At 41.8% G+C, this 24,363-nt stretch overlaps 1 protein-coding gene across 1 annotated transcript; it reads right to left on the bottom strand.

The window, feature by feature from the left end:
* Positions 1 to 4,506: 4,506 nt before the first annotated feature.
* LOC100485864 lies at positions 4,507 to 8,307 on the bottom strand. The gene is made up of 2 exons (XM_012962256.3): positions 8,012 to 8,307; positions 4,507 to 7,922 (listed from the first exon to the last, which is right to left on the bottom strand). The coding sequence occupies exon 2, from the start codon at positions 7,677 to 7,679 to the stop codon at positions 4,599 to 4,601; it is 3,081 nt and encodes a 1,026-aa protein (XP_012817710.3). The 5' UTR covers positions 7,680 to 7,922; positions 8,012 to 8,307; the 3' UTR covers positions 4,507 to 4,598.
* Between the last annotated feature and the right edge of the window lie 16,056 nt (positions 8,308 to 24,363).

A 24,363-nucleotide genomic window follows, 5' to 3' on the forward strand; every position in this document is an offset into this window, starting at 1 on the left:
ACTGCACTTTACCTTAGAGTCTCACAAATGGTGCTTGTCCACAATATATCAATTTATTACTTCACATACATTCTACTTCTTGTATAGCACCCCTCAATGATCTAAGGAGGGGCCTATTCAAATGTTAGGCCTTAAAGGAAACTATAACCAAGTAAGTATAAAAATACTGCTCAATAACATGATGTTAATCAATATAAATACATGCCATACTGCAATTTAAATCTCATTGAACAAGCTAGGCTGGCTTCCTGTCTTTTTAGAAGAAGCTTGATTTTTTAACCTATTTATTTCTTGTAGATGAGTACCCAAAATTTTGTATATTTTTGCCTATATATTCTACATATATAACTTTTTATATTACATTCTTCTAGCCTTTGCAATCACTGCCAAGCCAAGAGCTGCATATTTTTTTAATTTATTTAATAATCCTGTTTACATCATTATAATTCATCAGTGCAAATGGTAGACCACAATTCAAAATAAAGGTAATGCATTTTGTAAGCAGCAGTATGCTCTGCTGAAGAAATTAAAGGGGTAGTAGTTCACCTTTAAAGGCAACATTTTAGGATGATGTAGACAGTGATATTCTGAGGTATCTTGCAGATGGTCTTCATTGTTATTTATTTATTTTCCCTGGAGAAGAGGCGCTTAAGAGGTGACATGATAACTATGTATAAATATATAAGGGGATCATATAATAACCTCTCTAATGTTTTATTTACCAGCAGGTCCTTCCAACGGACACAAGGGTACCCACTCTGTTTAGAAGAAGGGAGGTTCCGTTTAAATATTCGGAAAGGATTAACTGTGAGAGCTGTGAAATTGTGGAATTCCCTCCCAGAATCAGTTGTGCTGGCTGATACATTATATAACTTTAAGAAGGGGCTGGATGGATTCTTAGCAAGTGAGGGAATACAGGGTTATGGGAGATAGCTCTTAGTACTAGTTGATCCAGGGACAGGTCCGATTGCCATCTTGGAGTCAGGAAGGAATTTTTTCCCCTCTGCGGCAAATTAGAGAGGCTTCAGATGGGTTTTTTTGCCTTCCTCTGGATCAACTAGAAGTTAGGCAGGTTATATATAGGCATTATGGGTGAACGTGATGGGCGTATGTCTTTTTTCAACCCAACTTACTATGTTACTATGTTATTTTTTGTTCCTAATTTCTGGTTTCTTCTGCACCTGCCTTGGGATGGTGTTACTTCTAGGGCTCTCTTTGCCTGTTGCACATACACATGTAAAAAACTGCTACCTAATGAACAAACCCTTAAGTCATTTCTATCTACACGCCATTTGAACCTACAACAATGCCATAAAAATGTGAATTCAATATACATGTACTGTTTCCACACTATACTGTGCCTTGCGTAATATAGGTTAACCAGCCAGCTTAACACACTCCACATAAGACTCAGCAAAGAATACTCAGACTGCTCTGTGAGTTGAATAACTTGAATGCTTTATCCTTATGAAGAGTTTATTTTGTAAAACTGTAAAACAATATAATAACATTGCATCACAACCTGTACAACATATTCACACATGTAAACACATACAGGAAACCTAGCATCTTACTTACAGACGGTTATGTAACCAGGGCCTGTGTAAGGGTGAAGGATCCTAGGGTCTGTCCCTCTTCTTGTGAGTTGTCTGTGTGTGCTCAAGATGGATACACTTCCACTTCCTGTGAACTTTAGGGGGAGGTTTAACCTTGAATGATGTGTATAATTAACATATGGACAACTATCCCAAAGGGGGTCACTAGGTGGCAGCACATAACAGCTGAACTAATATTAATGCATACAATCTAACATTAAATTGGCATCAGATAAGGTATAAACAGCACACTCCCTGCCTGGCATATTTCAATGTGCCACTATATAACTTACTGCTATGCAGAACACAATTCAAGTATTATCAGAAACAAGAACAACAATGTCTGAAATTGGCCTTGTATACATTTTGGCAGTCCCTTGTTTGACAATCTTTACTTCCACTTTCCTAACCCTGCCATCTCTACTTGGCAGAGTGTTGATGATGAGTCCCACAGGCCATTCATTCCTGCTTTCTTGACTGTCTTTCACTAACACGACATCACCCACTTGGATGTTTGGGCGATTTTGGGTCCACTTTCTGCGGCTTTGCAAGTTGGACAAGTACTCTCTTTTCCATCTTTTCCAGAAAGTATCAGCCAAATTTTGAACTTGCTTCCATTGTTTTACATGAAGTCCTGTTGTTTCAAATTTACCAAAAGGGGCTGACAAAGAGTTCACTTTCTGAGTCAGGAGCATTGCAGGAGTAAGAACCATGGGGTTGTCGGGGTCAGAAGAGACTGGTACCAGAGGTCTAGCGTTCATAATGGCCATAACTTCTGCCATAAAGGTACTCAAAGTCTCATGGGTTAGACGTGTATACTTATCTTGGAGTAACATTGCATCCAAAATACGCCTGGCTACACCTATCAATCTTTCCCAGGCACCTCCCATGTGAGATGAATGTGGAGGGTTGAAAATCCATGTGCATCTTCTGTTCTGAAGATAGTCTTGTACTCCTGAGTCAGCTATGCAAATGTCTAATTCTTTACAAGCTCCTACAAAGTTTGTTCCCCTGTCAGAGCGGAGCAACTTTGCTGGACCACGAATTGAGAAGAATCTCCTTAAAGAATTGATGAAGCTGGAAGCTGACATAGTTTCGATCAGTTCAATGTGTACAGCTCTTGTTGACAGACATGTAAAGAGAACCGCCCAGCGTTTGTTGTCAGCACTACCTCCTCTTGTGCGGCGGGTCACCACTGACCATGGACCAAAAATATCAATGCCTACACTGGTGAATGGTGGTTCAGGAGTCACTCTGTCTTCAGGCAAGTCTGCCATCTTTTGACTTTCTAATCTCCCTCTCAGTTTACGGCAGATGACACACTTGTAGATCACTGCGGATATCAGACGCTTGCCGCCAAGGATCCAGAAACCTTCAGCTCTGATTGCGCCTTCTGTTATGTGACGCCCTTGGTGTGCCACTTTATTGTGGTAATGTTTCACAATCAATTTGGCAATATGATGATCATGAGGTATAATGACAGGCTGCTTCTCTTGTTCAGTCAGTGCCACAAAGGACAATCGGCCACCCACTCTCAAAAGTCCATTTCTATCAATAAAAGGACTGAGTTTCTTAAGCCTACTTTGCTTTGGAAGTGCTTTATGCTCACTTAAACATGTATACTCTTTTTTAAAATATTCGTGCTGAACGGAAGAGATTATTGTAGCTTTAGACTGCGAGATCTCCTCTGAGTTGACTTTCTCTGGGAAACATTTCCAACCTCTACAGTGTATATTGCTCAGCTCTTTCTGGAAACTCTTAGCTACATGGATAAGTCTGGCAATAGTCTTACACAGCGACATCCAGTCAGAAAACCTCTCAAAGACATGTGAATGGAGGAAGGTGTCAGAAGCTTTGGTGTTGAAGCTTGCAACTGTAGGTTTAATTTCAGGGTCAGCTTCAGGCTCTATAAGTGGGTAATTTTCTGCTGAATTGCCTAACTCCTCTCTGTCTGTGTGGTAGAGAAATGGAGGGCCTGAGAACCATATAGAATTCTGCAGATGAATAGTTTTTGTAGGCCTTGAAGCATAGTCTGCAGGATTTTGTTCTGTTGGCACATAAGCCCACTGATCAGGATGGGTTACTTGCCTGATTCTATTCACTCGGTTGGCAACATACAAGAAAAACCTTCTGGAGGTGTTGCAGATGTAACCTAGTACAGTTTTGCTATCTGTAAAGAATCGCACAGCATCTAAGTCTTTATCTATTTCATCTCTGATGAGCTCGTACAACTCTACTGTTAGAACAGCCGCACATAGTTCCAGACGTGGAATTGTGTGTGCTGGTTTGGGGCTTAACCTAGACTTTCCCATAACAAATCCAACCGAACACTTATTGCAAACATCAATTGTTTTCAAGTAGGCTACAGCACCTATCGCTGTGTTGGATGCATCTGAAAATACATACAGTTCTTTTCTACTTACTGCTGACAGAGGAGTAGACACATAACACCGGGGTATCTCTATGTGTTCCAAAGCTTGCAAGGATTCCTTCCATAGAAGCCACTCATGTAGTTTTTCTCGTGGGAGTAATGCATCCCAATCACATTTTTTAGATGACAGTTCACGAACTAGTGCCTTACCCTTTATAGTTACAGGTGCTACAAACCCAAGAGGATCGTAGAGGCTGTTCACTGTAGACAGGACTCCTCTTTTAGTGAAAGGTTTTTCTTCGGAAGATACCTGAAAGACGAAAGAGTCTCTTTCTAGGTCCCAGCTCAGTCCCAAACTTTTCTGAAGGGGCAGGGTGTCTGTACCCAGGCAGAGGTCCTTGAGGTCTTTAGCTCTATCATTAGCAGGAAAGGCGTTCATGACCTGTGTGCTATTTGATGCAATTTTATGAAGTCTCAGATTAGATTCTGCCAGCATCTGTTTTGCATTGTTCAGAATGTCAATCGCTATCTCCGGGGTGCTGGCAGATGCAAGTCCATCATCTACATAGAAGTGTCTCAACACAAAGTGTTTGGCATCTTGTCCAAATTGTTCTGCACTTGTCAGAGCAGCTTTACGCATGCAGTATATAGCAACCAAAGACATGGACCCTCATTCTATATTCAACTACTTCTTTGTCTATGTCATGGTCCTTGTACCACAGAAAACGTAAATAATCTCGGTGGTCTTCTCTCACCAAGAAACAGTAAAACATCTGTTGCACATCTGCTGTAAAGGCAATAGGTTCTTTCCTAAAGCGTATGAGAACCCCTAACAATGTGTTGTTTAAGTCAGGGCCACTTAACAGTACATTATTTAAAGAGACACCTTCACACTCAGCACTGGAGTCAAATACAACTCTTATTTGATCAGGTTTGTGTGGATGGTAAACGCCAAACATCGGCAGATACCAGTGTTCTTTACCTTGTTCCAGTGGTCTTGCAATCTCAGCGTGATCATTGTCCAGCATCTTTTTAATGAACTCTGTGAAGTCTCTTTTCATTCCTGGCTTACCATGCAGAGTTCTGCGAAGTGAGGCGAGACGTACCATGGCTTGCTCTCTGTTGGAAGGCAATTTACACCTGGGTGTACGAAAAGGCAATGGAGCAACCCAGCTGTGGCTGTCATCTTGATAGGTGTCTTTGTCCATGATCTGAAGAAACACTTGATCTTCTATGGATAGAGCTTGCTTGTCATCATTCTTTGATTTTTGAAACACTGTTGTTCCTAGCTTATCAGTCTCTGGATTGAAGCTGATGTCTTCTTGGCTGCACACAGAAGAGTCACTGAAATGCGTTAGGTTATCAAAACTTTCTTTGACTGTGAACCTGTTCTGACATGGGTTCAACAAGGTGGTACGCCCATTCGGCAACACAGATGTTCTCAAGGTACTGACTCTATTAGTCTGGTGTGTAGATCCCAGGCAAACTTCTCCTACTATTACCCATCCTAATTCAAGTCTTTGTGCGTAGGGGGCATTAAAGGGACCATTGATTTTCTCATGCACCTTGTGTGCTTGTAAAATGTCTCTTCCTAAGAGCAAAAGTATGGAAGCCTCAGGATCAATAGCTGGTATGAGGTTAGCAATTGGACGGAGGTGGAGATGGTAATAAGCTACTTCTGGAGAAGGGATTTCTTCCTTGTCATCTGGTAACATATCACATTCTATTAATGCTGGTAAAGGGAGCTGTGTTTTCCCGTCAAAGGATTCAACAATGAAATTTGTGGCTCTTCTGCCTGCAGTCTCTGTAACGCCTGCACAAGTCTTTAAAGTGTATGGAGCAACAGTAGTTTTAATGTTGAAGATGTTGAAAAAGTCTGACTTTGCAAGAGATCGGTTGCTTTGTTCATCGAGGACTGCGTACATTTTCACTGCTCGCTCTCTTTGTCCAGAGGGGAACACAGTCACTAAACATATTTTAGAGCATGATCGGAAGCTCTTGCCTGTGCCACAGATTTCAGTGCACTTAGACATAACTGGAGGAGGTGAGTTGTCACTAAGCTCCCTGCCGTGATCTGTCCTGGCTTGTACAGTCTCTGCTGGTGGCGCAGGTAAGTCAGGGTGTAAAGCTGCAATATGTTTCTCACTGCCACATTCTGAGCACTTCACTGATATTTTACAGTCTCTGGCTATGTGTTTGGTGGTTTCACAGCACTTGAAGCAGATACCATTCTGTCTGAGAAAATACATTCTTTCACCTATAGGTTTGCCTCTGAATCCTTTACACCTTTTTAAAGGATGGGGCTTTTGGTGAATTGGACATTGTCTATCAGGGCTCTCTATACTGCCCTCCTTGCTGCTGGTTTGAGAATGTGAGGTTTCTGTAGGGACAAATGTTTTGTGTGTGGACACAGAGGTCTTACCGTGGTATCTGTAAGGCCTTTCAGGTTTAGGTGATTGATCACGGTTGCTGTAAAAGGCAAAGCTGGGGTCATTCTTCATCTGTGCTTGTTGCTGCACAAACCTGGAAAACACAAAGAAAGGGGGAAAATCTTCTCCTGTTTCTGCTTTATACTTGGTTCCGACAGATGCCCATTTTAATTGCATGTGGTATGGTAGCTTCTCCACCGTGGGATTAAGACCAATAGCATTGTCCAAGTATGTTAAACCTCTCAGATATCCCTCTTCTTTGGCACACTCTATCTCCAGAAGAAGATCTCCCAATTGTTCTAGTTTTTTGGCATCTTTGTTGGTCAGCTTGGGGAAGGCATCTAACCTTTTTTGTAATGTTCGCTGAATTACTTCAGGTGAGCCATATTTTTTCTCTAGTCTCTGCCAAGCCATATCAAGTCCTGCTGAAGGGTTGAACAAATGCACTCTGCGCATACTTTTTGCATGTTCGGCTGACTCTGTACCTAGCCATTTTATCATCAGGTCAAGCGTCTCTGAGGCTGAAAGGTTCAAATCTTTGATTGCATTCTGGAAGGAGGACTTCCAAGCCCAGTAATTTTCAGGGGAGTCATCAAACTTGATGAAGCTTGAGTTAACTGCTTCTTTGCGTAGCAGATATTTAGTGATATCTTGTATGCATTGTTGCTCAGGCGCACAATCTTTAGGCTGAGGCAATGGGAAACTCTGAATTCTGTCTCTTGGGTATTCTGCTGGATATTTTCTAACTGGTTTGACGTCACTGGCGCTGTAGTGCTGCCTTGGTGTACTTGTAACTGCTGCCGGCTTAGGCCTATATACTTCTGCTGGCTCAGTTTTAATCAACCGTTCAGTGGTTGGCATACTAGAAACCCGCTGAATGTACTCACTTGCACGTTCTGCAGGGGAAAGAGGTTTCTCCGGCATTTCTGGGCCTTCATGGGTTCCCTCACTTTCTGATGAATATGTTTCTATGTAGACCGCAGCTTCAGCTGCTGCTGCGGCAGCTTCTCTCTGACACTGCAGAATTTGCAGCTCTGCTTCTGCTTCTGCCATTTCTCTATTCATGCTAGCCTGTTTTTCTGCGATTTCTCTTTTCACATTAGCTTCTTTTTCTGCAAAGGCTAGCTGTACACGTGTGGCCTCTGCCTTTGCTCGTGCTTTGAGTGCTAGGGAACTCGCTGCAGACATCTTGCTAGACCTAGATGATTTGGACGCATGTGACCGTAACTCATCTTGCTGGGTGCTAGCTTTCTCCCTGCCATGCTGTCTCATGGGGGGGCCCATCCTCAGGTATATACTTCTTCCCCGATCTCAGACTCATGTTTAGGATGCAGTCGCTTCTGTATACAGGTCTGCTGCAACCGTCTTTTTACTGTACTGTTTCCACACTATACTGTGCCTTGCGTAATATAGGTTAACCAGCCAGCTTAACACACTCCACATAAGACTCAGCAAAGAATACTCAGACTGCTCTGTGAGTTGAATAACTTGAATGCTTTATCCTTATGAAGAGTTTATTTTGTAAAACTGTAAAACAATATAATAACATTGCATCACAACCTGTACAACATATTCACACATGTAAACACATACAGGAAACCTAGCATCTTACTTACAGACGGTTATGTAACCAGGGCCTGTGTAAGGGTGAAGGATCCTAGGGTCTGTCCCTCTTCTTGTGAGTTGTCTGTGTGTGCTCAAGATGGATACACTTCCACTTCCTGTGAACTTTAGGGGGAGGTTTAACCTTGAATGATGTGTATAATTAACATATGGACAACTATCCCAAAGGGGGTCACTAGGTGGCAGCACATAACAGCTGAACTAATATTAATGCTTACAATCTAACATTAAATTGGCATCAGATAAGGTATAAACAGCACAATACATAAATCTTTAAAAACTAATGTGTATTGGCATTCTATGTTACAGGCATTTACAATTATGTTAGGATTCTGGGAAATAGTGCTTTGTAGATAAAAACATGGCATACTGCATATAACTTTTGCACATGCTTTGTAAATGAGCTTTAATATGTGCAATACCCCTTTCAAGTGCTTCTTCATCCACTGTAGGGTTTAAAAGTGGATGCATTCTAGCTAGCAGCACAGGAAAGATAGGAAGCGTAGCCTCAGCATGTATTTCATAACTTGCTGAGGAGCACCCTCTTCTGTTGAAAACTGTAGTGCAGTTAAAATGATCACTTTTCACTACCCGTGCCTGTGTTAGTGAATTTTGCAATATAGTGTTCATGTACAAAGTGTAATCAAAATAAATGTCATAGAAATAACACCATTTAACAGAAAAACTAGTCATAAATAGATATAAAGCAGTAATAGTATTAGTAAATTAAAAATACATTTTCAAAGTTCCTAGTGAACGTAAATACAGGCAGCACAAAAAGTACTTAAATTCTGGAAAAACGACGTAAGTGTACTACACCTCATCTGCCCTGTGACCAGTGCGATGCAAATGGGGCAAGGTATTCAGGTTCTCCACATCTGCTCTATGGTCCATCCTAATTTCTGAATTCATATGCAAAAACATAACCTGTACTCATGAACTTGCGCCCTTCTCACAGATTAATGCCCAGGGCTGTGGAGTCGGAGTCGAGGAGTCGGAGTCGGAGGCAATTTTGGGTACCTGGAGTCGGAGTCGGAGTCGGCAAAAAATGAACCGACTCCGACTCCTACTAAATTTAAATGGGAATAAAAAAAATAAAAAATAAAGCAAGTTTAAATGTCCCAATTCACAAACAGTCATAATTAATTACTTCTCTGCTATAAGAATAAAGCCCAATGCACACAGTGCATAAACGAACACGTTGAGTGACCATGAAGCTTTTTATTGACTGTATGCTTCCCTAAATGGGACGTAACGCACAGTTACGGTGCGGCAGCTCCACTGCGTCGGGTTCCACTGGGAACCCAGCCTAACTCTCACTGATAACTAGAAATACCTGTATACGTGAAGGGAATGGATAGTCCATAGTTTGAGACTGAAGCTTTAAAACATTTGAAAAACTGCTGTAATTCAGCTGTACGTTAGCTTAAACTTTAAACATGACTATGGGATTCTAGGGAAATCATTAGAAGTAGGAGTATAGATAAAATTGTCTATCAGTTTATTATCAGTTCAGTCGTGTTTTAAGTGCCCCTTCCCCCCTGCCCCTTCCTGGATGTATAAAATACATTAGCATAGTGCTGTCCAACTTCTGTGGTGCCGAGGGCCGGAATTTCTCGCGCATACATGGTGGAGGGCCGCTAATGGAAGCCAGTTTTGACCACTTCCCCCTTTTAAACCACACCCACTTAAAACCACACCCATTTTATCACAATGGTGGTAGTGCAGCAAAAACCCAAAGGCTTGGTCCTCACTGCAGGGATATCAACCATCATTCATATGTGAAAAAATTATATTATGTCATATTAAGACACACCCTAAAATCCATATGACTCCTCCTCCCCTGTGGATAGCACAGCAACCCCCAGCATATAATTACACACCTTAGGGACCATTTAATGGCTATTTCCAACTGCTAACAAACTCCCAGAACAAACCCCTGCCAGGTTCACCTCCCACAGGCACCATAGGGTAGAAAGAGTATATGGCACACACAGGCAGCACTCTGCCTGCCCTTCGCTACCTGTGTGTGCCATACTCTGCCTGCCCTATGCTGCCTGTTTGTGCCATACTCTGCTCTACCCTGCCTGTGTGTGCCATACTCTCCCTGCCATATGCTGCCTTTGTGCCATACTCTGCCCTACCCTGCCTGTGTGTGCCATACTCTCCCTGCCATATGCTGCCTGTGTGCCATACCCTGCCTGTGTGTGCCTTTGCCATACTCTCCCTGCCATATTCTGCCTGTGTGTGCCATACTCTGCCTGCCCTGCCTGTGTGTGCCATACTCTGCCTGCCCTATGCTGCCTGTGTGTGCCATACTCTGCCTGCCCTATGCTGCCTGTGTGTGCCATACTCTCCCTGCCATATGCTGCCTGTGTGTGCCATACTCTGCCTGCCCTTCCTGTGTGTGCCATACTCTGCCTGCCATATGCTGCCTGTGTGTGCCATACTTTGCCCTACCCTGCCTGTGTGTGCCATACTCTCCCTGCCATATTCTGCCTGTGTGTGCCATAATCTGCCCTACCCTGCCTGTGTGTGCCATACTCTGCCTGCCATATGCTGCCTGTGTGTGCCATACTCTGCCCTACCCTGCCTGTGTGTACCATACTCTCCCTGCCATATTCTGCCTGTGTGTGCCATACTCTGCCCTACCCTGCCTGTGTGTGCCATACTCTGCCTGCCATATGCTGCCTGTGTGTGCCATACTCTGCCCTACCCTGCCTGTGTGTGCCATACTCTCCCTGCCATATTCTGCCTGTGTGTGCCATAATCTGCCCTACCCTGCCTGTGTGTGCCATACTCTGCCTGCCATATGCTGCCTGTGTGTGCCATACTCTGCCCTACCCTGCCTGTGTGTGCCATACTCTGCCTGTCATATGCTGCCTGTGTGTGCCATACTCTGCCCTACCCTGTCTGTGTGTGCCATACTCTGCCCTACCCTGCCTGTGTGTGCCATACTCTGCCTGCCATTTGCTGCCTGTGTGTGCCATACTCTGCCTGCCATATGCTGCCTGTGTGTGCCATACTCTGCCTGCCATATGCTGCCTGTGTGTGCCATACTCTGCCCTACCCTGCCTGTGTGTGCCATACTCTCCCTGCCATATGCTGCCTGTGTGTGCCATACTCTGCCTGCCATATGCTGCCTGTGTGTGCCATATACTCTCCCTGCCCTATGCTGCCTGTGTGTTCAATACCCTCCCTGCCCTATGCTGCCTGTTTGTGCCATACCCTCCCTGCCCTATGCTGCCTATGTGCCATACTATACACAGGCAGCATTGGCCAGGCAGTACTTACAATGTCTGAGGTGTGAACAGACGAACAATGTGGGTGATTACAGCCTGAGCAGGAGGTGTGAACAATGCAGGGGGTGAACAATGCATAGATTAAAAGGTGTGAACAGTACAGGGGATTAGATGTTTAAATAATACAGAGGGATTACAGCCTGAATCTGAGGTGAGAACCATGCAGTTAATCTCAGTACTGATACCATTTAAAGTGGGCCGCCAGTTGGACAGCACTGCATTAGCATATTAAAAACAGAGGAGTCGGAGTCGTGGAGTCGGAGTCGGGAGTATCAGAAACTGAGGAGTTGGAGTCGGAGTCGGAGAATTTATCTACCGACTCCACAGCCCTGTTAATGCCAGACCACACTTGGCACCTATCTCTGTAGTACTTGGACAGTGCAATTTTAAGGGCACTGAACACTTTGTTCTTTACACTTTATTCTTATTGGTGTTTTTCTTGCTTTCTTATTGATCCTGTGTATTCTGATTCCTGCTCCTTACTTCTTGTTTTCTCAGTGTTTCTCTCTTGGTTCCATTCCTGACCAAGCAGATTGCTGCCTAAGCCAACATCCGCATCCCTTGCTTGAAACCTGTCCCAACGTTTGGTCGGATTTTGATTCTGAATCGTGATTTTACTGCTCTCCTTGTAGCAGGTCTGATGTTATTTGTGGGAGATGCTTCTATTTATTAGTACTCCTGGCTACCCACTCATCCCAAACACATCAGCTGAACAGGTTTATAAGGATAGAGTGACATATGCCTTTTCTGCTTTTTTATATGGAAATGTTTCCCATAGGTTGACTAGTATTCCCTTAACCCCAAATTTATATTTTTTGCTTCAAAATTTTTATCTCAATGCACAATCCAATCTGTGAATTTATGGGTTTGTAACCCCTTTTTGGCTGAAATACAGACAAGACCAGCTAGATAGGCTATAGAGCAGGGGTCCCCAAACTTTCTTACTCGTGAGCCACAGTCAAATGTAAAAAAGACTTGGAGAGCAACACAAGCACCATAAAAGTTCATGGATGTGCCAAATAAGGGCTAAAATTGGCAATCAGGCAGCCTCTGTGCACACTATCAGCTTACAGGGGTTTTTATTTGGTAGTAAATCAAATAAAAACTTGCCACCAAGTTAAAAAATAACTGCCTGGTTTGGGGGCACTGAGAGCAACATCCAAGGGGTTGGTGAGCAACATCCAAGGGGTTGGTGAGCAACATGTTGCCCCTGAGCCACTGGTTGGGGATCACTGCTATAGAGCATGGGGTACACTCACAGGATGTACACCGGACACACAGGATGTGCTTTTGCTACATGGAAAGATCAAGGGGGAGGTAGTGCAACTACAACTCACTTGGCAGTGTGCAAAGTAACTGAAAAAAAGGATGTCAGAAGGTTCATGCAGCAAAACAGAACAGAGCTAGTTTTATTGTCTAAGACAGATAATCCACAGGGTTATGCAGTAAATACAACTGCAGATGGAATGGCAGGTATGTAGACACACAATGTAGCAGTAACAAATGATGCACCACTATGGAGAACCAGCTGGGTTAAGTAGATTTATATCCTTAATAGACCGGATCCTCTACAGCAGATGTGGGTCAGGGAGAAGACTATGCCTGATACCCTTGTTAGTACTGTGGTCCTTATACTAAGGCAGCAGAGCCTGTAAAGGAGACTACTCCTGCTGTTCAGAAAGCTCCAGCCAGAAAGCTAAATAAGGCTGACTATCTCATTTTCCTAGAAAGTTCTATGACAAGAACTAATCTGTTCTTACTATTCATTGTTTACTGGGTCCCTGCTCCCCGACTTCTCCAAAGGTAATAGTCCCTCTGGGGTAAGATGGCTTTACTGGGGCTTTGTTGATCCCAGGCTCAGTGGAATATCCACCTGGTTCAACAGATGCAGGCCATGCAAACACTATGGGGCACATTTACTAATCCACGAATTTGAATCCTGAATGGGAAAAAGGAAAATTTTGTGGCTTTTTCGTCGCCTTCGAGTTTTTTTCATATTTTGCGCGATTTTTTTGTCGCCGTCGCGACTTTATCGTATTTTGCGTGACTTTTCCGTCCCCGTCGCAATTTTTCCATATTGAGAAAATGTAAACGGCGGAAAAACCAATCCGATTTTTTTGCGCCGGCGGCGAAAAAGTTGTGGAGAATATACGATAAAGTCATAACGGCGACGGAAAAATCGTGGGACATACGATAAACTCGCGATGGCGACGAAAACATTGCAAAAATACCGATCAATGCGAAAAACCGTGTTCGGACGTTTTTGGTCCGTTTGTGGATTAGTAAATCTGCCCCTATGTTAGAGTGTGAAAGGGAGTGGTCTTCCTATGAGCCAATAAAGTACAACATGTAAATATGAAAATCTGAGACAAGTTTGTAACAGTCAAAGGGGGGGGAAGTAGGGGAAGGAAGGGTAGGGGGGCTGATCCACAGGCTGTCCAAACCAACTGATTTGCCATTTTTGGTGAAGATGCTTGGGAGGAGAGCTCTGAACTGGCATGTATCGAGCAGGCTGTCACTCAGAGCACTCTGAGGGTCAGTTCCTTTAATACAGGTGGGGGGAGTAGTGCTAGGAAGGGAAGTTATAGGGGATTCAATTAATAGAAAGGTGGATAGCGTAATTTGTCGCAAAGACCCTACATCGTACCTCCCAACATTTGAAAAATGTAAAGAGGGACAAAAATAAATTTTTGGCCACACCCATTTTTTGCAACCACACCCCCTAAATACCACTCCCATTTTACAAAATTTGGCAGTTTATTTATATGTTAAGTTTGAACACATTTTGAGGGGTTTTGAGGTCTTGTTTTATGTGATATTACAGTTTTGCTAATGGAGGTGAAATTGCCCTTTAAGCTGCAAGTCTCAAGAGACCCCCCAAGAGACCTGTTTAACTTTTAGGTTACAATTGTATCTAAGTGCAGGTGTAGCATGTTTAGTTTTCTGGTCTCTCTGCCAAAAGCTGCTTTTTTAATTAAGTTGAGAAACATTGTATCTTTTTTAGTGTTCAGTGCAGGAGGTCAAAGGGAAATAAGGAACTTTTTAGCAAGAATCCAGGACTGCGGGCTGAGCAGTCAAAATTGGGACTGTCCTGCGAAAATTGAGACAGTTGGGAACATGCCCTACATTCTGAACTGTATGTTGCTTGCTAGGATTCAGCATGTGGTGGAATGGATAGACAGATTATTGGGAAGGGCTGGGGATGACCCGGCAGTCTTGGTACACATAGGTACCAAGGATAATGTTAGAGGAGGGGGGAAGGTCCTCTAGAACGATTTAAAAAAACTAGATGAAAAGTTGAGGGCGAGTACTTCCAAGGTAATTTTCTCATAGATATTACCTGTGCCACGAGCAACGTTAAGGAGGCAATGGGAGCTTAGGGAGATTGGCCTTTAATGCAGAATGATTTGGGACCTTGTTTAAGGATCCCCCTTATTCAGCTAAAGGACAGAGTGTACACTTAAAGATATGCACTCTGATGTTATTTGAACAAAAGGGGTAGGTTCTTAGGAATCCTAAAAAAAAAAAAAGGTACATTCCCTTGCTTGGGGTGTAATTGTTGTAATTCTATGATAAAAGGGCCCTCAATAACTCATCCAACTAAAGCACATATAGTCCCATTACAAGCTTATGCTACCTGCAAATCCTACTCCTTGGTGTACTTTTTGAAGTGCCCATGTGGTCTGGTATCTCCAACCCTGTCTGTGAATACTGTAAATCAATTTACTAACAATGGTGTTCACTTGCAGGTACAGAAGTATTAATTAGCTACGCAGCTTCATCTTGAAACTACCAGAGAAGGTAAATGTAGAAATTAAGCTTCATAAATTTACATGTAGAAACTAGGGAATACTAACTGAGTAAAATTGAACAACGAAGCTACTATGGAAGTAAGCAAGCCTTTGAGGAATATATTAAAAAAGTATTAATAATGTATTAAATGTGCTCGCTGTACCCCCTGGTGTACTTAGGGTCCTGATTGTTTGCTTTTAAACTTTTTTTGATTAATATAGGTACATAAGGATAATGGACTTTTTTAAAACTTTTTATTATGAACTTTGGTACACCTGGTGGTTATAATTTCATCTGAAAATGAAACCTCTGGGCTCTGGGCTCATACCAGATGATATCTGCCACCCACCTCGTGAATTTTGCAGCATACTCAGCTACAGTACACCAACCCTGGGATAGATTCTGTGCAGTAGTTGGTGTTAATATTATCAAGTTTTCTGTGTATGACGTTGGCCTCTTTGACTAAGAATCTAAATATCCCCTTGTTGCTTCTGTGAACTCCTGTGTACGACTCAGCTTCACCCTGACCTTGCTTTCAATTTGTTTCACTGGTTATGACCCAGCCTGGCCCTGACTCTGATTCTAATCCCTTGGCACTGCAATAACTGGCATCTGCTTTACCATACAATTAAGCTATTACCTGTTACTGTTTTAAACTTAACTGTGGTTATACTTGTTCTGCCCCAGCCCAGCCCTCCCTTTCTCTCCTATTACGCAGCAAGGTCAAGGGGAAGCCAAGTCATACACAGGAGTTCACAGAAGCAACAAGGGGATATTCAGATTCTTAGTCAAGGCCAAGGTTATACACAGAAAACAGCAGCTCTGCATAACTGGTGCCTTCCCTGCAGACATTAACACAGGGGAAATCCTTATTCTTTAAAGGAACAGTAACACCAAAAAATGAAAATAAAAATTAAACTATAATGTACTTTTGCCCTGTACTGGTAAAAGTTGTGTGTTTGTTTCAGAAACACTACTACAATTTATAGAAATACCCTGGTGTGTAGCCATGGGGGCGGCCATTCAAAAGGAGAAAAGGCACAGGTTACATAGCAGATATCAGATAAACACTGTAGAATACAATGGTGTCTTGTCTGTTATCGGCTATGTAACCTGTGCCTTTTCTTCTTTTTCCAGCTTGAATGGCTGCCCCCATGGCCACACAGCAGCTTATTTATATAAACTATAGTAGTGTTCCTGGAGCAAACACACCAGTTTTACCAGTGCAGGGCAACAGTATATATTTGAATTACTTTGAAACACTTTAATTTTGTGGTGTTACTGTTCCTTTAACAAGCAAATTGCTCACTGTTATCAGCAACTGGGATACTGAACCATTATCCTAACAAAAAACAATCTCGGACCAATCTCTGCTCTGCTTGGTTTATCTGCACTCAGGCCAAAGCTGTGCTGGGTTTAGCTACACTCAGGCCATAACAGTGCAGCTAAACCCCAAAGCATATAGGAGTGGATCTGCTTCTCTCCTCCTGGCTACAAAACGCAGGTAAAGACAAGCAGGTTATATGGTTGGTGCACCCTTGCCCTGAAAAGCAGGGACAATGCCCATAGTGTAATATTGCTTGGTTCTGTTATTTGTTTTATCCATAACTTGTGGCACTGATCTATAGTTTATGTTGATTTGCCTTTAGCATAGCTTTGCAGTTTGGTAGTTTAACAAAGAAATAGGTCTTTGCCAATTTTGAATTTGATAGAATATGTATATAAAAATATATGGTTTTCAGGGGCAAATGTATGGGTACTGCTATCTTTTATCAAGCAATGCAAAGTATGTTTATGTTGTTGCTAAGCTTTTTATTAATTGCAGTATATCTAAAGATGCTCATACACAGATATTAGCTGCCCATTTGGCCCTTTCAGAGTCAGCAGCTTCTCAGTCGATGTGTGAGGACATGTTTCTTTTCTTCTTTTACCACACATAAAACAGGCAGTCTGTTCATGAAGTAGTTGAAGTAAGCCATGAAATTAGTATGCACCAGGTATAGTATGTTGTTACTACATGCCAGACACTTGGGTAAGCCTATGCACATTGGGCATCAAACTGTTCAGTAACACAGTAAACCCCTGGCATTCATTTTTAGGATGTTTTATCATATACGGTGTTGGGGCCCCTGCATGTCAAATTCTTAGTTAAACCTATGCATATTGGGCATACAACTGTTCGGTAGACCCCTGGTGGTCATATTTTGAATGTTTTTATCTCTGTGCTTAATGATATGTGGTAGAAAAGATGCTGCAAAATGGAAGCTTTGAGGTGATTTTCTGAAATGTAAAACTGCTAACTTTAGAAAAGCCTTGCAGTTCGGAGAAGACATTTATCCATTTTGGATTCGTCAGAATCTTTTCATTTCACAAGTTAATTTGTTTGTGCTTATTGAATTCAAATATTTTAATAATGACTGGTTTTAGTAGAAACAAGTTAATAAATCTGCCCCTAAAAGTCTTTAGAAAAGCTCAACGAAAAGTAAGAGCAGAAACTATTAATTTTCTGCAGGGCAATAAAAGTACCAGAATTGCGAATTTGTCTTGTACCAAAAAGGTTGAACAAAAAAGTCCAAACGACATTATCAAAATGGAGTTAAGCTCACTGTAAGGACTCTTACACATGAACATTGTTTTGTGTGCTAGCCACGCATTTGGGATGCAAGTTTGAGCCATCTAAATGCATAAGCCAGTTAGTTCAGGGTTGTGTTTTTGAGGGTTCAGGGTTGTGTTTCCATGTATTTTTTTAGATGCCACATGCCGCATTTTCCTGCACTTAACTTGAAATAAGATACAGGAACAAAACACTCCATTCGACTTAATCTGATCCGACTTGTATTGTCTCTGTGAGGATTAGGTTTTGTAGGATACTACAAAATTTGGTACTGTTGCATGACAAGATTTTCTGGGTCACAAATCTCCCTTGTAGTTTAGCCCTTAGGCCCAAACTTAGTGCCTTTTGTTACATAACCCCCTAAGGCTTAGGGGGGTTATGTAACAAAAGGCACTAAGTTTGTCCAGGAGCAGTAACCCCATAGCAATAAATCAGCAGGTAGAATTTACTGGTCAAATGTCTAACAGCAAACATCTTTTTGTTTGCCACAGGTTATTGCGCCTGGGCAAACTTAGTGCCTTTTATTACATATGGGGGTTAGGTTAAGTTATGGGGGTCACACACACACACGCACATATAATTTCATACAATCTTGGGGGGGGGGTTGGCACTCACAGCACTCATGCCTACTTACACACACAATATTTTTCAAGTATACAAAATAATTTTTTTGACTTTTTTTATGATAACCTAAAAAGTTTTATTGCCAATGGGAGTAACATCATTTCTAACAATCAGCAGCATTATTCGCTGGCATAAAACCCTGCACATTTAATTGATTGTTTTAATTCAATGTTATTTTTTATTTCATGCTGCTATGCTTTTGGTTGCTTGTTTTTGCCCATGAAAGTTTTGTGAAGCATATTTTCATTTTGCTGCTCCTTCACGCCACATAATTTAGCAAATCTATGCATTTTGGTAATCAAACTGCTCAGCAGATGTTCTATGTTAACAATGTTAACATTAATTCTCCAAATGATTTTAATAAGTGACACTTCTAGACTGTAGGCAGTCCAATTTATCACCCAAAATTCTTTTACCATGGAGCCATACGGTTAAATATGTCAACCAGTCCACACTCACAAGCCCATTTATCAGGTACTGACAACCTTTTGGAAAAAATCACCACCAAGTTATCTATTTTACCAAGCACGAAACATACTTTTTTCATACTTTCCTTTCCTTTCTATGTTGGGAGCTTTTTTTTAGTATTAGCATAATTGATTTGTGAGACTTGTTCCTTGTTTCACCTGTGCCTACATCCATTAAAATTATTTCTCTGTACGTGGTCTTACTCATACCAGTGCAATGGTATGGGTTTGATTGCTGCAACCATTTTAACTCTATGGGGCAAATTTATCAAAACACGAGTTTGAATCCTGAATGTGAAAAATTCAGTTTGGAAACAAAAATTTCTGAAGATCGCAAATATCACGAAAATACTTACGAAAAAATCATATTAGTCGCGATAATATTGTATTGGTGATCCGAAAGTACCGAAATTGTTATACCGAACGATTGTAAACAGCGACAAAACCGATCTGATTTTTTTGCGAAAAAGTCGTGCAAGCAATGAAAAAGTCACGGAAAATACAATTGGAGCGTTCGTGGATAAGTAAATGTGCCCCTAAAAGTTTAAAACCATTTTTTTAGCTAATACTTCTTTCTACTGTGTGGTAGAGGTACAAAAGAAATAATTAAAAATGTGAGTTTCCCTTCAAGTTCAAAGGATTTTGCAGTATGGTCTGGGAGCCTACAGTGTTCTGGAAGGAACAGGCAAACCAGGCGATCCATTCCACTTGTCCAGCTCACATATTGGAATGGGGAATGATGGGAACGTTAAATTTAGCTCTTTCTTTAACTTTAAAATTAATATTACCAAATCATAGGCCCTCCCATGATAACATATTTGAAACAAACTCCTATGACACCTAGGGGCAGATTTACCAATCCACAAATCCAAATCCCGAATGGGAAAAAATCAGATTGGAAACGTACAGCGATTTTTTCGGCGCCATCGCAACTTTTTTGCAAATTGCCGCGACTTTTTCGTAGCCGTTACGACTTTCGCGAATTGGCACGACTTTTCCGTAGCCGTTATGACTTTCGCTAATTGTTGCGACTTTTTTGCATTGAGCACTTTCGTACTCGGCGCGACAGTACGATTTTTTCGCGACGGGTACGAAACAGTTGCGACAATTCGCGAAAGTCGTAACAGCCAAGAAAAAGGCTCGACAATTCGCGAAAAAGTTGCGACGGGGACGAAGAAAAACGATCATTGCGAAAAAACGCATTTGGACGCTTTCAGTCCGTTCGTGGATTAGTAAATCTGCCCCCTAGTGTTCTTAATTACAGGGATTCACCTTTTAGATTGTTTAGATTCATGGTATTCTTTTTCTGTTTCAGCATTATAAATTACACTCCTATACTCCTATTCTCTATTCACAACCCACCCTTAAGCTCTTCTGCAACACCTACTGTCTAAATTATAGAAAGCATGCTTTCAATTTGTGTAGGTTAAGAAATGTCTATGCTTAGCACAAAAAAGTTAATTTTCCCTATCCTTTCTATATGGCTTTCCATCTTTACCCAAGCCAGTTTTCTCTAGGTTTCAAATCTTCATTTTAGTGATGGATAGAGAGGGGGACTCATATCCATCATTTTATATTGCACGATAATAGCTGGATATTCCTTCTAGAACATCCCAGATTGAGAACTTTTATAGGCACAGTTATGACTTTTTTTTTTTTAATAGAAAAAGGAACTAATATTGGGTAGAAATTTCAGTAGGGCTGAAGGTCACAAAGAAAATGATCATTGGTGTATGCTATAAACCACCCCGAATAGATGAGGGGGATGAGGCCCAGCTATTGTTGCAAATGGAGGAGGCTTCAAAACTGGGTCAAGTTGTTATTATGGGGGACTTTAATTATCCGGACATTGACTGGAGTAATGGGGTGGCTAAGTCAGAAAAAGCTAGTAGGTTTGTAAATATGCTAAATGACAACTTTTTATTTCAGGCGGTTCAAGAACCCACTAGGAATGACTCTATTTTGGACCTGGTGATATATAATAATAATGAACTCATCTCTAAAATTTGTGTGGGTGAGCATTTGGGGAACAGTGATCACAACATGGTCTCCTTTGAGATAATGCTGCAGAGACAGCGCTATAAGGGAGTAACTAAAACGCTCAATTTTAGACGTGCAGACTTTGCCCGTATAAGGGCATCTCTGCAATGTGTCAACTGGGAAAGGCTTTTCATGGGGTTAGACACAGAAGGAAAATGGAACATCTTTAAAACATTGCTTTGTAGGTATACACAACAGTATATCCCCCTTGTAAGCAAGGAGAGGCATTGCAAAGCAAAACCTTTATGGCTGAATAAAAGTGTTATTGTCGAGGTTGGTAAGAAAAAACGTGCTTTTAGGGCATTCAAGTTAGCTGGGACAGCAGAAACTTTCATCAGGTACAAGGAAGCAAATAAAGCATGCAAAAAAGCTATCAAGCAAGCTAAAATAGAAATGGAAAGGGATATTGCAGCTAGGAGTAAAAAGAATCCAAAATTATTTTGTTAATTATGTGAGTAAAAAAATGAAGCAAGAAGGGGTGGGAACTTTATTATCACGGGGGGGTAAGTTGGTTGATGAGAACGGGGAAAAAGCAGAAATTTTGAACTCTTATTTTTCATCTGTCTATACATCTGAGGAGCCAGATAACGAAGGCTTCCCTTGTAATATGCCCAGTTCTAGTAATTTAGCTACTGACGCATGGGTCACTCGGGAGGAAATTCAAAAGAGACTTGAACATGTAAAGGTAAACAAAGGTCCAGGGCCGGATGGGATTCATCCCAGGGTATTAAATGAGCTGAGCGCTGTGATTGCCAAACCTCTTCACTTAATTTTTCAGGATTCATTGAGGTCTGGCATGGTGCCGAGAGACTGGCGGATTGCTAATGTGGTGCCATTATTTAAAAAGGGATCCCGTTCTCAGCCTGAAAACTATAGGCCTGTTAGTCTGACATCAGTAGTAGGAAAACTTTTGGAAGGGGTAATAAGGGATAGGGTACTTGAATACATTGCAGTTCACAATACTGCCAGACTAATTTAGTCGCCTTTTATGAGGAGGTGAGTAGGAACCTTGATGCTGGAATGGCAGTTGATGTCATCTACTTGGACTTTGCTAAAGCGTTTGATACAGTACCTCACAGAAGGTTAATGATCAAATTAAGGAATATTGGCCTAGAACATAATATTTGTAATTGGATAGAGAACTGGCTGAAGGATAGAGTACAAAGAGTGGTTGTAAATGGAACATTTTCTAATTGGACCAGTGTGGTTAGTGGAGTACCGCAGGGGTCAGTCCTTGGTCCTTTGCTTTTTAACTTGTTTATTAATGACCTGGAGGTGGGCATAGACAGTACTGTTTCTATTTTTGCTGATGACACAAAATTGTGCAAAACTATAAGTTCCATGCAGGATGCTGCCGCTTTGCAGAGCGATTTGACAAAATTAGATAACTGGGCAGCAAACTGGAAAATGAGGTTCAATGTTGATAAGTGCAAAGTTATGCACTTTGGTAGAAATAATATAAACGCAAACTATCTACTGAATGGTAGTGTGTTGGGGGTATCCTTAATGGAGAAGGATCTAGGGGTTTTTGTTGATAACAAGTTGTCTAATGCCAGGCAGTGTCATTCTGTGGCTACTAAAGCAAATAAAGTGCTGTCTTGTATAAACAAGGGCATTGACTCAAGGGATGAGAACATAATTTTGCCCCTTTATAGGTCCCTGGTAAGGCCTCACCTTGAATATGCGGTGCAGTTTTGGGCTCCAGTCCTTAAGAAGGATATTAATGAGCTGGAGAAAGTGCAGAGACGTGCAACTAAACTGGTTAAGGGGATGGAAGATTTAAACTATGAGGTGAGACTGTCGAGGTTGAGGTTGTTTTCTCTGGAAAAGAGGCGCTTGCGAGGGGACATGATTACTCTGTACAAGTACATTAGAGGGGATTCTAGGCAGTTGGGGGATGTTCTTTTTTCCCATAAAAACAATCAACGCACCAGAGGTCACCCCTTTAGATTAGAGGAACGGAGCTTCCATTTGAAGCAGCGTAGGTGGTTTTTCACGGTGAGGGCAGTGAGGTTGTGGAATGCCCTTCCTAGTGATGTGGTAATGGCAGATTCTGTTAATGCCTTTAAGAGGGGCCCGGATGAGTTCTTGATCAATCAGAATATCCAAGGCTATTGTGATACTAATATCTACAGTTAGTACTAGTGGTTGTATTTATAGTTTATGTATGCGAGTGTATAGATTGGTAGGTGTGGGTTAGGTGTGCTGGGTTTACTTGGATGGGTTGAACTTGATGGACACTGGTCTTTTTTCAACCCTATGTAACTATGTAATACCTATCCTACTGTCTCTCTGAAATATGTTAATGCCAAGTCTGCTCCAATCTTTTAACTCTAAGGGCAGTGGCAGATGGGGAGATTAGTCGCCCCGCAACAAATCTCATTGCCGCGGGTGACTAATCTCCCCTCAATGCCATCCCACCGTCAAGAATGTAAATTGCTAGTGGGATGGCATATGCATCACTACATTTTCCCGAAGTCACCCAAAGTTTCCTCTCAAGGCAACTTCGGGTAACTTTGGCAAATTGTTGCTACACGTATGCCATCCCACCAGTGATTTACATTCTTGCCAGTGTGATGGCATTGCGGGGAGATTAGTCGCCCGTGGCAATAAACATTTGTCGCGGGTGACTAATCTCCCCGTCTGCCACAAAGGACCAAGAATGTCAAGATATGATCACAAACATGGCTCATAGCTCCATTACTGTAATTAGTGCAGGAAACCACATACATATTAAGTAGATGGTATTTGATTCCAAACCGTAAAGCTAAATTGCCAGGAGCAAACCCTACAGGGGATGTACTGCACCTGACCTGATGGGACATTCCCATAGGAAGTACATTCAAACTCTTAGGCTCCTGCCACACAGGGGGGATTCTTATCCTGCATTCATTCGCCCTAGAATTCAAAAAGCTTATTATTGTGCCTGTGCACACTGCATTGCCCCGGATGCAGGTACATGGAGCGGATCTTTGCTGGATTACGTGTGGAAATCCACTCCATGTGCCTGCACCCAGGCCAACACAATGGATCCTGGCAGGCACATTAATCGATAGACGTTTTGAAGTTTAATGTAGACCAATGTTTTACTTACTAGCAATCTTCTTGATATACAAAAAATCCTTAAAGTCTGAGAACTTTTAATTACATTTAGATAGCCACAAATGTTTGATCGATTTAAATTGATTTATTAACCGAATTACAGTGGCTTGCAAAAGTATTTGGCCCCCTTGAACTTTTCCACATTTTGTCACATTACAGCCACAAACATGAATCAATTTTATTGGAATTCCACGTGAAAGACCAATACAGAGTGCTGTACACGTGAGAAGTGGAACGAAAATCATACATGATTACCAAATATTTTTTACAAATAAATAACTGCAAAGTGGGGGGTGCGTAATTATTCAGCCCCCTTTGGTCTGAGTGCAGTCAGTTGCCCATAGACATTGCCTGATGAGTGCTAATTACAAAATAGAGTGCCCCTGTGTGTAATCTAATGTCAG

The sequence above is a fragment of the Xenopus tropicalis genome, chromosome 4 (genome assembly GCF_000004195.4).
Source record: "Xenopus tropicalis strain Nigerian chromosome 4, UCB_Xtro_10.0, whole genome shotgun sequence".
Taxonomy (NCBI): Eukaryota; Metazoa; Chordata; class Amphibia; order Anura; family Pipidae; genus Xenopus; species Xenopus tropicalis.

What these genes read in the sequence shown, in the direction of transcription:
- LOC100485864 (XM_012962256.3), bottom strand. Translation starts at nt 7,679, where the DNA reads ATGGGCCCCCCCATGAGACAGCATGGCAGGGAGAAAGCTAGCACCCAG.